Source organism: Prionailurus bengalensis, chromosome B3, assembly GCF_016509475.1.
Source record: "Prionailurus bengalensis isolate Pbe53 chromosome B3, Fcat_Pben_1.1_paternal_pri, whole genome shotgun sequence".
Classification (NCBI taxonomy): domain Eukaryota; kingdom Metazoa; phylum Chordata; class Mammalia; order Carnivora; family Felidae; genus Prionailurus; species Prionailurus bengalensis.
The window spans coordinates 143,395,481-143,407,940 of NC_057355.1; the positions used below are offsets into that span (position 1 = coordinate 143,395,481).

A 12,460-nucleotide genomic window follows, 5' to 3' on the forward strand; every position below is an offset into this window, starting at 1 on the left:
AGGTCACCTACAGGGGGCTGCGGGCTCCGAGGTGAAGGTGTGGGGGCTAAAGCACCGACTCTGAGAAGGCCCTTGGCCCAGGGATCCCCAGCCCTGATACCAGGGCCAAGACCCTGAGGAGCTGGAGCCAGGCGGGCTCGTAGCACTTAGAGGTGGGAATACCGAGGCGAGAAAGAGGCATGGGGGCCGACCAGGCTCGGGATCCCCTCTGGGAACACCCCTGAGTGGCCGCTGGGTGCCAGGGGCCTCGTGTTTCTCCCTGCACCCTCCCTGTTGCCCCCAGCCCGTTCAGGGTCGTCTCCTATCTGCGCACAAGGAAACCGGACCCCGGAGGGGAGCTGACCCCTGAGCCTCTCACAGGCTCCCCGGCTCGAGGAGACTGCTTCTTGGGGCACATCTCCTGGGGAGGACAGTTGGGCTGGCCCTGGGCTTTCCCGCAGAGGCAGGTCAAATGCAGGGATGCTGGGAGCCACCGTTGATGCCCACGCTCCTGGGGTCGCCTGGCAAGAGGCAGACCCACCCCCGATTTACACGGAGCTGGGTGAGCCAGGGAACTTCAAAGCCTGCACCCGGACCCGGCTGGTCTCCAGGGGGAGGGCCCCCGCCCTTGGAAAAGGCAGACATAAAGCCCCGTGAGGAGCGGCCTCCACCCTAGGCCTTGCAGAACCCCACAAGTAGATTCTCAAGGACGTCGAGGAGCGTGCGTCTGAGGTCACCAGGCTTGTGAGGAAATGAGGCGGCAAGGGCAGGAATCGAGAGAAAACACACGACGGAGTGCCAGACCCAGTCTGAACCAGCGATGCCCACATGTTTAAGGAAATAAAAGGCGAGCTAGAAAATAATCTCCAGGGAATAGGAAACTATTGAAGCAGCAGTGGAGATTTGTAAAACAAGCAAACAGAACATCTAGGAATAGAAAAAGGACGAACACTCAAAACTCAGTGGCTGTGTTTGGCGGCCACATGGACGATGGAGAGAGAAGTTAGTGAAATGGAACACAAGCCCCGCGGGCTGAGCTCGGGGTGGGGGGGGGGGGCCCAGAAGCAGGACCCACAGGAGAGAGGGCAGCACACATGAAGCGTGCAGTGAGAGGGACTTCCAGGGGTCTAAGGCAGTCCCCGGAAGAGCGAGGAAACAAAATTTACACAAAAGTTGAGAATTTTCCAGAACCATCCCACGGATACAAGACTCCAGGTGAATTCCCAAGAAGGGTAAATCCGCGACCAGATACACCTCGGGGGGAGCTGCGGAAAACCAAAAGGAAGATCTTAAGCGGCCAGAGAGCAGGAGGACGGAGTACCGTCAATGAGCAGCTCCCCACGGGCGGACCGGCTGATGGGCGTCCCCACACCCACACCCACAGGAGGCCGGGGGCAAGGCATCTCCATCACCACATGCTGGGAAAAGAGACCCCGGCTACCTCCCTCCCCTGTGAGAACACCCTTCAAAATGGGGCGAAACAGAAAAGAGCAAGCGATCCTGTCCCTCGCAGAGCTGTGCCAAGGGAAGTCCCCAGGCAGGAAGCTCCCGGCAGAAGCCAAGTCTGAGATGCAAGAAAGGACAAGGGGGCAGAAATATGTGGGAGAGTGGACAGGGACGTCCGAGAACGGGCCATAAGAGCGCCCAGCGGGCTGAGACAGTAGGAGCACCCAGGTGCTGCACAGGACTCTGGGGCGGGTGGGGACAAGGCAAGGGGCACCCAGGGTCACGCGTCCCTGTGGTCAAAAGGCAGCAGAATAAACCACCTGAAGCCACGTTCTTTCCACTGATGTCTTTTATTAATGAACGAAAGTACAGTACTAACCGAGACAGGGCATGCATCGCAGACAACGGGAGAGCAAGCCACAGAAACTGGGAGTCCGAGGGCCTCATTACGTCTGAGGTAGAGCGAGGTGGTGCCGGGGAGCGGGACGCTGGGGGACGAGCACCGGCCCCACTCGGGACTACGGACCACAGGAGAGCTGGGGCGGTGTGTCGGTCACACGGCGAAAACAGTTTAGAAACATTTCACATCCCCCCCACCCGGTCCACCTCCCCTCTTCGCGGACAGAGCTACGGGCTCCCCTGTCACTGGCTCGCTGGGGTGTCTCCACAGGACACCGTCCTTCCCCTCCCAGGGGCAGGCCCCGCTGTCCTCCCCCGAAAAATAAAGGAGCTTTGTGTTGAAAACGCCAAGGCTGCCGTCCAGGGAGCTGGAGGCCAAGTGCGTTAAGAAAGACCCTTTTTCTCTATAAAAATAGTTTCACTTTATAAAAGGGGGGGATGCTCATCTCAGGTGGGGAAGGATGTTGGTGTGTGAAAAACGTTCCACCGTGGTGGGGCTGGGGTGGACAGGATGGTGGGGGAGGGGTCCTCCGCTCAGGCTCAACTGGGTCGGGTGGAAGAGAGGGTCCCGGTTGGCAGGGACTGGGGAGGACGGGTGTCTAGGGGGGGAGGCGAGCTGTGCCCTCGGGGCCCGGGGGTGGAGAGGCGGGGGGGGGGGGGGGGGGTGGGCGGGGGCCCCCTGGCCGCGGCCTGCAGGCAGGCACTCAGTTGAGCAAGGTTCCATAGAGCTGGGCTTTCGTGAGGCTGTCCTTGCGGCTGAGCCCCGAGCCACCAGTCCGCGGGAAGGCCGGCTGGGGGCTGAGGCGGGCGGCGGGGTGCATCTCCGGGGAGGCCTCCATGGAGCTGGGCTCCAAGGAGTCCCTGGAACTGTGGGGGCTGTGCTCGGGCTCGGGACTGCCGCCCGCCCCGCACAGCTGCACCCCGAGCCTCTCCGCATCCCCCTGGCTGGGCGCATAGCCGGGCAGCGGGTCGGCCGCGCGGCCCGGGCTCAGGCTCAGGTCGCCGCCGGCCCGGAGGAAGCGGGGCTCCGCCAGGTGGCCCTGGGAGAGGTCGTCACCCTCCGAGAAGCTGTCGGCCTTGTAGGTGGCATAGAGGGGGCTGGCGCGGCCCTCGGCCTTCTTGCCCGGGCTGCCCCCACTGCCGTAGTAGCGTTCAGAGAAGCTGCAGGGCGAGGCGCGGCCGGCGGCGGTGGCCGGGTAGGAGTAGGCACCGATGTCCTCCACGCTCAGGGGCCGCCACTGGCCCCGCGCGTCCTCCCCGGGGAGCCGGGCCGTCCCCGGCTTGGCCCGCAGGCTCCACAGGTTTGGGGGCATCAGGGCCTGCTGGGGGCCCGGGGAGGCCGGGAAGCGGAAGGACTCGGCGGGGTACGGCGACATGGTCCGCGCAAACCCCGGGGCCACCTCGGCCTCCAGTGGCGCTGCCACGCTGGCCGTGGCCTTGGCGAAGCGCGGGCTGCCCTCGTAGGCGGCGGCCGGCGGCTTGCGGTCGAAGAGCTCGTCGCGGCTGTTCAGGTAGATGGCCTGCTGCGAGGCGGTGAGCGTGCTGGCCTGGGCGTGCTCCTTCTCCTCCGACGTGGCGCTGAAGCTGGAGTAGGAGCTGGACGTGGGCAGCGAGCCCGCGTAGCCCGGGAAGGCCTCGTGCCGGAAGCCCGCGGGGAAGGCGGCCGCCTCGGCCTCCTCCTCCTCCTCGGCCGCGCTGTCGGTGGAGTTCTGGGCCCGCAGGAAGCCCACGTCGGTCACGGGCGCGTCCACGCTGGGCCGCCGGGTGCGCCGCCGCTCCTCGGGGCAGTAGAGGGCCGTGTCACTGCAGTAGATGTCCCCCTTGTAGGGGGGCCGCGGGCCCGGCTTCTCCCCGCCATCCCGGAAGGGCAGGTCGCGGGCCGAGGCGTCAGACAGGCGGGAGGACAGGCTGGCGGGGTCGGGCTTCTCCAGCACCTTGGCGATGACGCAGGTGGGGACGCTGTCGGCGTAGGCGGGGTGGCAGAGTGGGGAGGGCAGGCCGCAGCCGTGCTTCTCCAGGTGCAGGCTGACACGTTCCTGGAAGTCGGAGGGCAGCTGGAACGGGTCAGGGGGGAGGAGGGGAGGGCGGGGATGGGGGGGGGGTGGGCAGTCAGCCCGGCACCTGCAGCCGTGACCCTGAGCAACAGACGTGCAGACCAAGAGGGACCCGCCCAGGGCCTCTCAAATTACCCCGGCTAGAGCCAGGGCCCAGGACTCTGCATTTCACAAGCTCCTGAGCCTCGCCCAAGGAGCACCCCCCTCCACTTGCCCAGGCCACACGAACTGGGCTCCAGCGCGCCTGGAGGGCAGACCCAGGGTCTGACGCGGGCCCTTCTCGGGGCTACAGCCCCCCTCATCTCCTTCCACTGAGGGGCTGGCTCTCCCAGCCCCAAGGTGTGCCGGGGGCACCCCTGCCGGGTCATGAGGCCTCTGCCAGACTCAGAAACAGATGCAACACAGATTGAGGGCCAGGGCCAGGTGCCCAGCGGTTTCTGCACGAGCACCTGGTGCCGTGTAGGGACGTCCTGCTACTGTTTGATCTATTTTGTGAGTGTCTGAGGCATGGCCCAGGCCCAGGGAGGAGGGGACATGGACCGAGGCCTGGGTGAGGGCAGCGTGCGGAGGTGGGGGCGGCCTGGCAGGGGTGAGGGGCCACGGGCCAACTGGGCTTGGGGCATCAGGGAGCCCCGTGGCCTCGGCTGAGTCACTGCACTGTGAAGCCAGCTTTCTCGCCTCTGCAAGTGGGCACTGGAATTGTGCCCAAACCGAACCACGGGGTTTCTGTGAGGCTCCCACAGGGCCCCTCTGCCCCCATCAGCGCTCAGCAGACAGGGGTCTTGGAGCAGGGACAATGAGCAGCCCCCAGAGGAAAGCAACGGGAACGGGCAGGCTGTCCCGACTGGGGGCGGGCGGGCAGCCCGCCCCTCCTCCGGATCCAGAAAGGCCAGGATGCCTGCAGGGGTGAGGAGGGACGGGGGAGCTCAGGCTCGCCCGGCGCCTGCCCTCATCAAGGGCGAGAAGTGGCCTTGGGGTGGGACCTGTAGGAAAGGAGCCCGGAGCAGTCCTGGGCGCGGGGGTGGCCTAGCTGGGGCGGGGCTCACGTTACCTCGGACACCTTATGGACCCTGCCGTACGTCTGGCTGCACTGCAGCAGCTGGGCCGCTAGATTGCAGTCCTTCCTATAGAGCTCCTACAAGACAAGAGAAGGCGTTCGGTGCAGGTTCGCCCCTTGCCGAGCTCCCTGCCGCCCGGCGCCCGGCGGCCAACACGGAGACCAGGTTGGGGGGGGGGGGGCCGGCTGGGCAGCTGTCAGGACGGGAACCCTCTCTGGGACTCACGCCCTCGCCTGCAGAATGGGGGCCTCGGTTCTGACCTGGAGCTGCCGCTGCCCCGGATGGGAGCCTCCCACAAGGGGTGGGGCAGGGGCAGTGGTGGAGGAAGGGCCTCCATTGGCCCCTGAGCTCTCAGGGGGGCTCCCTGTTCCCCCACCGCGTGGAGAGTGCCAGCGTGGAATGATAAGGAATGCGCCTGCGGCCCCTGGCTCCCCATGTGTCAGACTTGCTCTACGCCCCACCCACCCCCATCCTTAAAGTGTGGCCTGCTTCCAGGGGTGGCTGCAGGGCCAGGCGAGGGTCAGGGCATGCTGGGGCAGAGGGCCTGTGCGACCCAGGGTCCGGGCAGGGACCGGCTCAGCCTCCTGAGCTGAAAACAGATGCAAACAGTAGGACTCGAGGGGATTCGGTTTCATCTTTGGTAAATCTCTGTTGCATGTGCCTGTGGTTGGGTCTCTCGCTGCCGCCCCCACCCGGGGACCCTCCGCAGGGAGGGCTCCGACGGTGAGGGGTCTGGGGTCCACCAACGGGCCCTCAGATCCGCCGGCTCCCACAGTCTCCGCTCAGCCGGGACCAGGTGCCCTGCCGCTCAGACAAGCCGCCCAACCCCCACCCCGTTCCTGGAGGTTCCCCCGCCTCCACCTTCTGTGCCGAGGCTTGCGTCCCCAACTTGGCCCGCAAAGTGGAGAGGACCTGGGTCCCCAGACTCCTCAACGTCTCCTTGAGGGGCACAGTTGGCTGACAGCTGAGGTCCCTGGCCTCAGAGGGCTGTGAGCGCTGCCCGGCCGGCCAGAGCTGCCTCCGCATCACTGTGCTGGGCCGCTGGGCCTCCACTCTCCTCATCTGCCTGCACTCCTGGACGATCTCACCCCACCTGTGGCTTTGAACCGCAGGCATATGCTGATCTCTGCCCTAAACTCCAGACCCCGCCATCTGGCTGCCTCTCGGGCAGGCCCTTCAGCCGTCCAGGGCCTCCTCCATCCCCTGCTCAAGAACCTTCAGTGGCTCCCTACTTCATTCAGAATAAAACCCAGACTCCTAGAGGAGCCTACACACTGTGGCCTCCTGTTCACTCTCTGACCTTGGACCCTGGGCCCCTCCCTGTGTCCGGGGGCCCCATCTACTGTTCCTGCGGGCCCACCTCTGCCACTCCGGTTCTTCCTGCCAGGTGCCCGTGGCCCGCTCTCTGGCCTTTTTCAGGTGTTGACGTAGCAGCCCCTTCCAGAAGCACCCTGACTCCCTAGCACTGTCACCTACGTGACTTTTCTCTGCGGCATTTAGCACTTTTACCAACCGCACGGTTTGCGTATCCGTCTTATTTTCTGCCTTCCCCACTCAGGGGTAAACTCCATGCGGGCAGGGAGTTTTTTTGGCCCGTGTCATTCGCACCATATTCTCGGAGCCTAGGAGGGCCTGGCAAGAAGCAGACACTCATCAGGGAATGTGTGGTCAGCTGTCACGCGTCCCTGGAGCATGGCTGGGCCCATCCCACGGGGCCCGTGCAATCAGGGCGGCCACATGGCTCTGATGCCCACTGGGGCCGGCCGGGGCAGGAGTCCTAAGTGAGCATGCCCCAAACTTGGGGTCAGGCAGCGCCGCCTCGAATGGGATACTACGGCGCAGGGGTCGCTACCACAAGCCCTGTTTCCTTCCCGCGGAGGAGGGTCTTCCTGGATACCCTCCAGGCAGTGGGCGTCTGGCGAGGCAGCCCGTCCTTCCCCCACTGCCCAGGCACTCCCACCGCCCCTGCGCCAGCCCCTCAAGCCTGGAGGCCACAGCACCGGGGCCTGGGCCCCCAGAGTCACAGCGGCCCGACACTCACATTGTCCTCCGACAGCTTGTCGATGGTCACCTTGGCCTCCAGCAGGTGGCTGTTGAGGGCAACAATCTCGTGGCTCAGCGCTCGCTTCTCTTCCTCATAGTGCTGGCCCTGGGGCGAGCGGAGGGTGGGGGAAGGAGCCGGTCGGTGGCCAGCCAAGGCCTGAGCCTCAAGCCCCTAGACCTCTCGGGTGCCCTCTTGCAGTAAGTAATGATGAGGTGTTTGCAAGGCCAAGGAAGGTGGGGGTAAGAACACAGAGCAGCAGGTTCAAGTCCACCTGCACTGCCTCACCGACAAGCCAGACGGCCCCGGGCAAGTCACTGCCTCCCTGGGTCTCTCGCTCATCCCGCCAAGGGGACAGCAACGCCCTGCTTCCCAGGAGCCCGTGGGGAGGATGGCTTGCGCTCTGCACAGAGCCTGGTCCCCGTCCCTGCCCTCCCCTCCTCGAACCCATCCAGTTTCAGCCTCCAACTGAGGCTCAGAAGGGCAAGGGCCCTCGTCCAGGGCCCCGAGGAGAGCTGGCCCAGCCTCCAGGTCTGCCCGTCTCCACTCTGCCAGCAGTCTACGACAGGCAGGTGCTCAACACCCATTTGTGACTTTCAGAATGAAAACGAGCTCGCGACCAGACTAGAAAGAGAGGAAGCCTCTATCTGAGGGAGGGGAGATGCCAGAACCGGGCTGGCCCCTCCCTGACGCCGGCCCCACCAGACCCGGAGGCCTCCACCACCGTCCCAGCTCCTAACGGATCTCGACAGCCAGATCAACATACAGAAGCTGCAGCACTTCGGGGGGCTGCCTGCGGTGGCTGTGAGTGTTTCCAGGAGGGTCTCTGCCCGTGCTGGGGCCGGGCACTGTCTCATTTATTCCTCACAGGAAGACGGGGCGTCCCCATGAGGGTACAGTCGGGCTCCAACATCCTTCTGCTCCCCCAGGTCTGGGCCTCCGGGCTGACCCTTAAAGCAGGGTCAACATCCACGGCGCACGTCCTCCGTCCCACAGCCCTACTCACACCTCCGGGTCGGGTACTTGCAATGTGCCGTGAAGGCTCAGGGGGCAGCTGGGAAGCCCGTGACTTGTTAGTCCTGAGAGCACCTCCCCCCCGTCCGCCCCCATTCACTGCAGAGAGGGGCGCGACCGACCCAGCCCCCGCGGTGGGGAGGGGCAGGCCAGGAAACCAGGCCTGTGACCCAGCTCCCGCACACGCAAGGGCACAGGCAGCTAGGCCGGTGGGCACACCACCAGGGCTCCAGGATGGGAGTGCGGGGGTGGCGGCCTCACCATGCGGTACAGCTTGTCCTCTAGCTCCTGGTTGATCCGCTGCAGCGCCATGTAATTGCTCTGAATCCTGGAACAGGAGACAGTGGGGTCACCGCGGTGCCAGGCCTGACTCTCCCGTGACCCCCTTACAGCCACACAGCCTGCTGAGCAGGGCCGGGCTGGACGCGGGCCCCCGGAGCCCACCCACTGGTCCCACCCTGGGCTACTCGCTCCTCTCCACGCAGCAAAAGGCATCTGATTAGAGCTAGCTTGTAGAGGCCTTTCCTGGGCCAGGGTCAAGGACCCCCTGCAGATGAGAAGGGAAGGCCTGTACTCACAAGTGACTTTGTCCGGTCCTTGCTCGGAGCCAGTACTCACATTTAAACACGATTCTTGCAAGCCTGGCTAAGGGATTTACATTCAACAGCAGGTTAGCAGGGAAGAGGCTGACGGCTGGCCACTCCATGGGCCCTAGACGGAGCGCTAGAGACACACGGTGGCTAAAACACGGCTCCCCCTGGAGGACGGGGAGGGCAGAAGCCGCTGCTGGGTGGGAATCAGGGGCTCTGTGTGTTCCCTACTGCCACTCAACGCAACGGTCCCTAAACACTGGTTCACGTCCTTTTCCTGTCAGAGACCCAGGGGATGGTGGCCCAGGGCCCCGGTGGGCCAGGAGGGGTCTGGAGATGGCTGCGTGTGCCATGCTGCTGCCCCACCGAGAACACATGAGAAGGAATGAACAGAAGATGAAGGGGCGCCTGGGAAGGGCCCGTCCTGGCAGTAGCTAGACCCAGGGTCACGTCCTGCCTGACTCGGCTGCGCTGGGCACGAAGCGGGACTGAGCCTCGGCCTCCACATCTGCGAACGGGGTCGACAGCTCAGGAGGGGGCGGGGCTCCTCTGGCGGCGGATCCCGGGGCCCCGCCCCGCGCGCCCGGCCCCGCCCCCCGTACCTGCGCAGCTTCTCCGTGACCTTCTCGAGCTCCTCCTGCGCGCGCCGCAGCTCGATCTCCAGGTAGTGGCGCGTGGAGTCGAACTCGGTCTCGAGCTTCTCGAGCTTGTGCGTGGTGTAGGACAGCCGCTTGCGCAGCTCGCCCTTCTGCTCCTGCAGCGCGCTGCAACGACACGCGGCGGCGGGCCGGGCCGCGGCGCTGAGCGCGGGAAACGGAGCCCGAGCGGGCCAGCCGCGGCGCCGTGGGGGCGCACCGTGCGCGCCCGGCCGCTTAACACTCGCGAGTGCACGCGAGTGCGCGCGCACGCGCGCGTGCACGCCTCGGCCCCTTCCCCGGGCGGCAGGCGGCCCCTCGGGGGCCAGAGACGCGCTCTGGCCCTCGGCCGCAAGTAAGTAAATCCCCGGCGCAGTCACCCTGGAGGAGAGACGCAGGCCCCCGAACCTGGAGAGTGTTTGCGGCGGCTAAAGGACCCTGGTTTGAGGAGCGCTCATCGGGCCCCCGAGGCTCTCTGACTCCGAGCAGACCCCTGGACGGTACAGCTTGCAAGGTCTCTCCCCCTCACCCCGCTTCTGCGCCTCCACAGCGCCGGGTGGGGAAGCTCTGAGGTCCCGCGGCGGAAGTGCCACCCCGTAGACCGGGCCTCCCTACCCCAAATTGGCTGTGTGACCTCTAGGCCTGGGAGAGGATGGGGCCGTGAGCCCCGTGCCCAGGCAGCCTCCGCCACAGTGGCCAGCTAGCTGCACACGGCGGCGGACAGTCTGCAAAGCCCTGGCCTGCCCCAGGTCCCCCTTCCTCCGGGAAGCCTCCCAGAGCCTCGGCCCCAGCTCTTGAGGCTCTGTTTTCTCCACAGACTTCGCGGGCTCCCCCAGGACGCTGAGCCCCCAGCCCCAGGAAACGGAGACGCGGGAGGATCGCCCACGGACCGCACGCCGTCCACTCTACAGTTGGGCGAAAGGCAGGAGGGGGAAGTCTGGGGCGTGGCCGTGAGCTCCACGGGGGCAGGGGCCACACCCTCCTGTGGGCAGCCTCCCAGCTCCAGAGCCGGTAGGTACTCCTGAACACACGCCGACCTGGTGCACGCTTCCCTTTACAGGCTGGGCACACGGATGCGGGCAGCTGGGGAAAAGGCCTCAGCGCTAATAGTGGGGCCAAGAGGGCTGCTTTCCTGCAGGCAAAGGGGCTGCGGGGGGCGGGGTGCGTTCTGCTGGGAGTCCCCCACCGGCCGAGCTGGGACCCCAGCGCTGTTCAGTGCTCTGGGCGTGCGCTTTCCCCTGTCACCCCCTTGGACTTCAGTGACAAGGAAGCCCGGGGCGGTGCAGCCCGTAGAGGGGCAGGCCCGCCTGGCATCACGGCACGGGCGGGGGTCTGCGGGCACACAGACTTGCTGCTGGTCCCTGCCCCTCAGGCTGCCCGCTATCCTTCCGTTCAGGCCTCAGCTGCCCCCTGGAAAGAGGGGACTGCCCCTATCTTAAATTCTGCCCAGAGAGGTGCCCAGGTCTGAGGCGGGTGCCGAGCGGGCCCACGGTTTGCCCGGGAAGAGCAGTGCCCGCTCCAGGCCGCTGCGCAGGCCTGGGAGGGAGTCCCCAGACGTCACCCTGGAAACCTGGACTGTGCCCGGGCTTGGGAACTCTGACCCTGCCCGGGTGTGTGGTGGAACCTCGGGCAAGAGCCTGTGTTCTCCCGACCTCTGAGACCCACATCGGAGTGAGGGGAACTGGGGGCAGGCAGGAGGCTTCCTCCTTCAGCCTCGGGGCCCCGTGTACGAAGCCATTCATGTTACCACAGGCGCACGCCCAGCAAATCTTGATGAAACGTTCCTGGATCCCTGCCCAGGTCGAATTCTTTAAATAAATAAAAATAAAGAGTTGCCTATGTGTTGAGAACCTCAGTGGAGGGTGGGGCAGGCCCTCACAGGGGTCAATCTCTAGGGAGGCTGCAGACGGTCAGTCAAGGAGAGAGCCCTAGGCACAGTGCCCGCGGCTGCCCACGCAAGTCTAGCCACCTCCTCCAGGCAGCATGCCTGCCTGCACCACCCCGAGCACCCTGCAGCTACAGATCCCAGATTGTCCTCAACCCCTGCCCCAGCCTTTCTCCCCAGTGGGGTGGCGGGCTCTCTGGGGACTCTCCCATGTCATCCGGGCCCCCTGCAGGCACAGTGTCCGGGGAGGGGGTGGGGCAGTAGCCCCTGAAATCAGCTGTCCTGCGGGGGGACTGCCGATCTGCCCACAGCCCTCTGTCACAGGGTACAGGTGGGGTCTGCACCCTCAGGAAGAGGTGGGAGCATCGCCATCCACTCGTGTCCACCTCAGTGGCCACCTGTCCGCCACCCAGAGCCAGTGACCGTCCCTCCCTCGCCGTGGCCACCCACCTGCCACCACAGCACGAACCCTGCCGTCACGCAGACTGCCCACTCCTGATGTGACCCAGCCACACGTGCACCCCTACCAGACCCTCTTTCCTTCCCCCTCCGGCCCTGCCCCGCCCTGCTCCTGGCCCCTCGAAGCAGCGAGTAGGACAAACGGCCCCACCCCGCAGAGCCTACGGTCTGGAGGGAGGCACACAGTGAACACGGAACAGGTTCCTCGACGAGGCGAGCGCATGACAGGGCTGTGACGTGGGTCCCCGCCCAAGGCCTCCCCCTGACGAGACAAGCCCTTCACCGAGCTGGCCTGCTCGAGCCTCGCCTCCCCCTTGGCCCCCGCTGGCCTTCCGGACATGCTGGGGCGGCTCTGTCCCACTGACCCTCACCCGTCCCTGAGCCCTACCCTGGCCAAGCCCGGGTCCCCCAGCGCCCCGGCCCCTGGTTCCCGCCCCTCCTTGCCCCTGGACACACCTCTGACCCCGAAGTCACAGCAGACGCCCAGACCCACCACCGGAGCCACCACGCCTCCCCCCATCTCTGCCGCTCTGGCTCTGTTGAGTCTGCAGACAACTTGGCTTTGCCCGGGCTGACGGTCAGGGCCTTGGTCGGCACCCAGCCCCTCCCTGCACCTCTCAGGCTGAATTTCCTCCCTGCCAGGCCACACGGGGGGCTCCCCTGCCCCCCGCATCCAGCCGTCCACCGGCCTCTCCGCCCCGTGGCCCACCTCACGCACAGTGCGTTCAATGCTGACCCTCCCTGCCCTCCGTGTTCCCCACCCCCAAGAAGGGCATAGCCACCCTCAGTCCCCAGTCAGACTCTGAGAAGCCACAGTGACCCCTCCTTGCCCCTTGCCCCTCACAGCTGGTCACCCAAGTCCCGGTGATCAGCTACTCAGAAGCTTTGGACATGTCCCCT

The 12,460-nt window shown here is 65.8% G+C and overlaps 1 protein-coding gene across 8 annotated transcripts in view; it reads right to left on the reverse strand.

Moving 5' to 3' along the window:
- Window positions 1-1,756: 1,756 nt before the first annotated feature.
- BEGAIN (brain enriched guanylate kinase associated) overlaps window positions 1,757-12,460 on the reverse strand; it is a 44,562-nt gene continuing 33,858 nt past the window's right edge. For 4 of the 8 annotated variants that reach the window (XM_043557023.1, XM_043557020.1, XM_043557024.1 and 1 more), the window contains 5 exons: window positions 9,184-9,345; window positions 8,253-8,319; window positions 6,978-7,085; window positions 4,930-5,013; window positions 1,757-3,878 (listed from right to left, as the gene is read on the reverse strand). In XM_043557023.1, the coding sequence (XP_043412958.1) occupies window positions 2,529-3,878; window positions 4,930-5,013; window positions 6,978-7,085; window positions 8,253-8,319; window positions 9,184-9,345 (1,771 nt within the window). In that variant the 3' untranslated portion in view covers window positions 1,757-2,528. The other 4 variants (XM_043557028.1, XM_043557027.1, XM_043557025.1 and 1 more) reach the window with 3 other exon arrangements.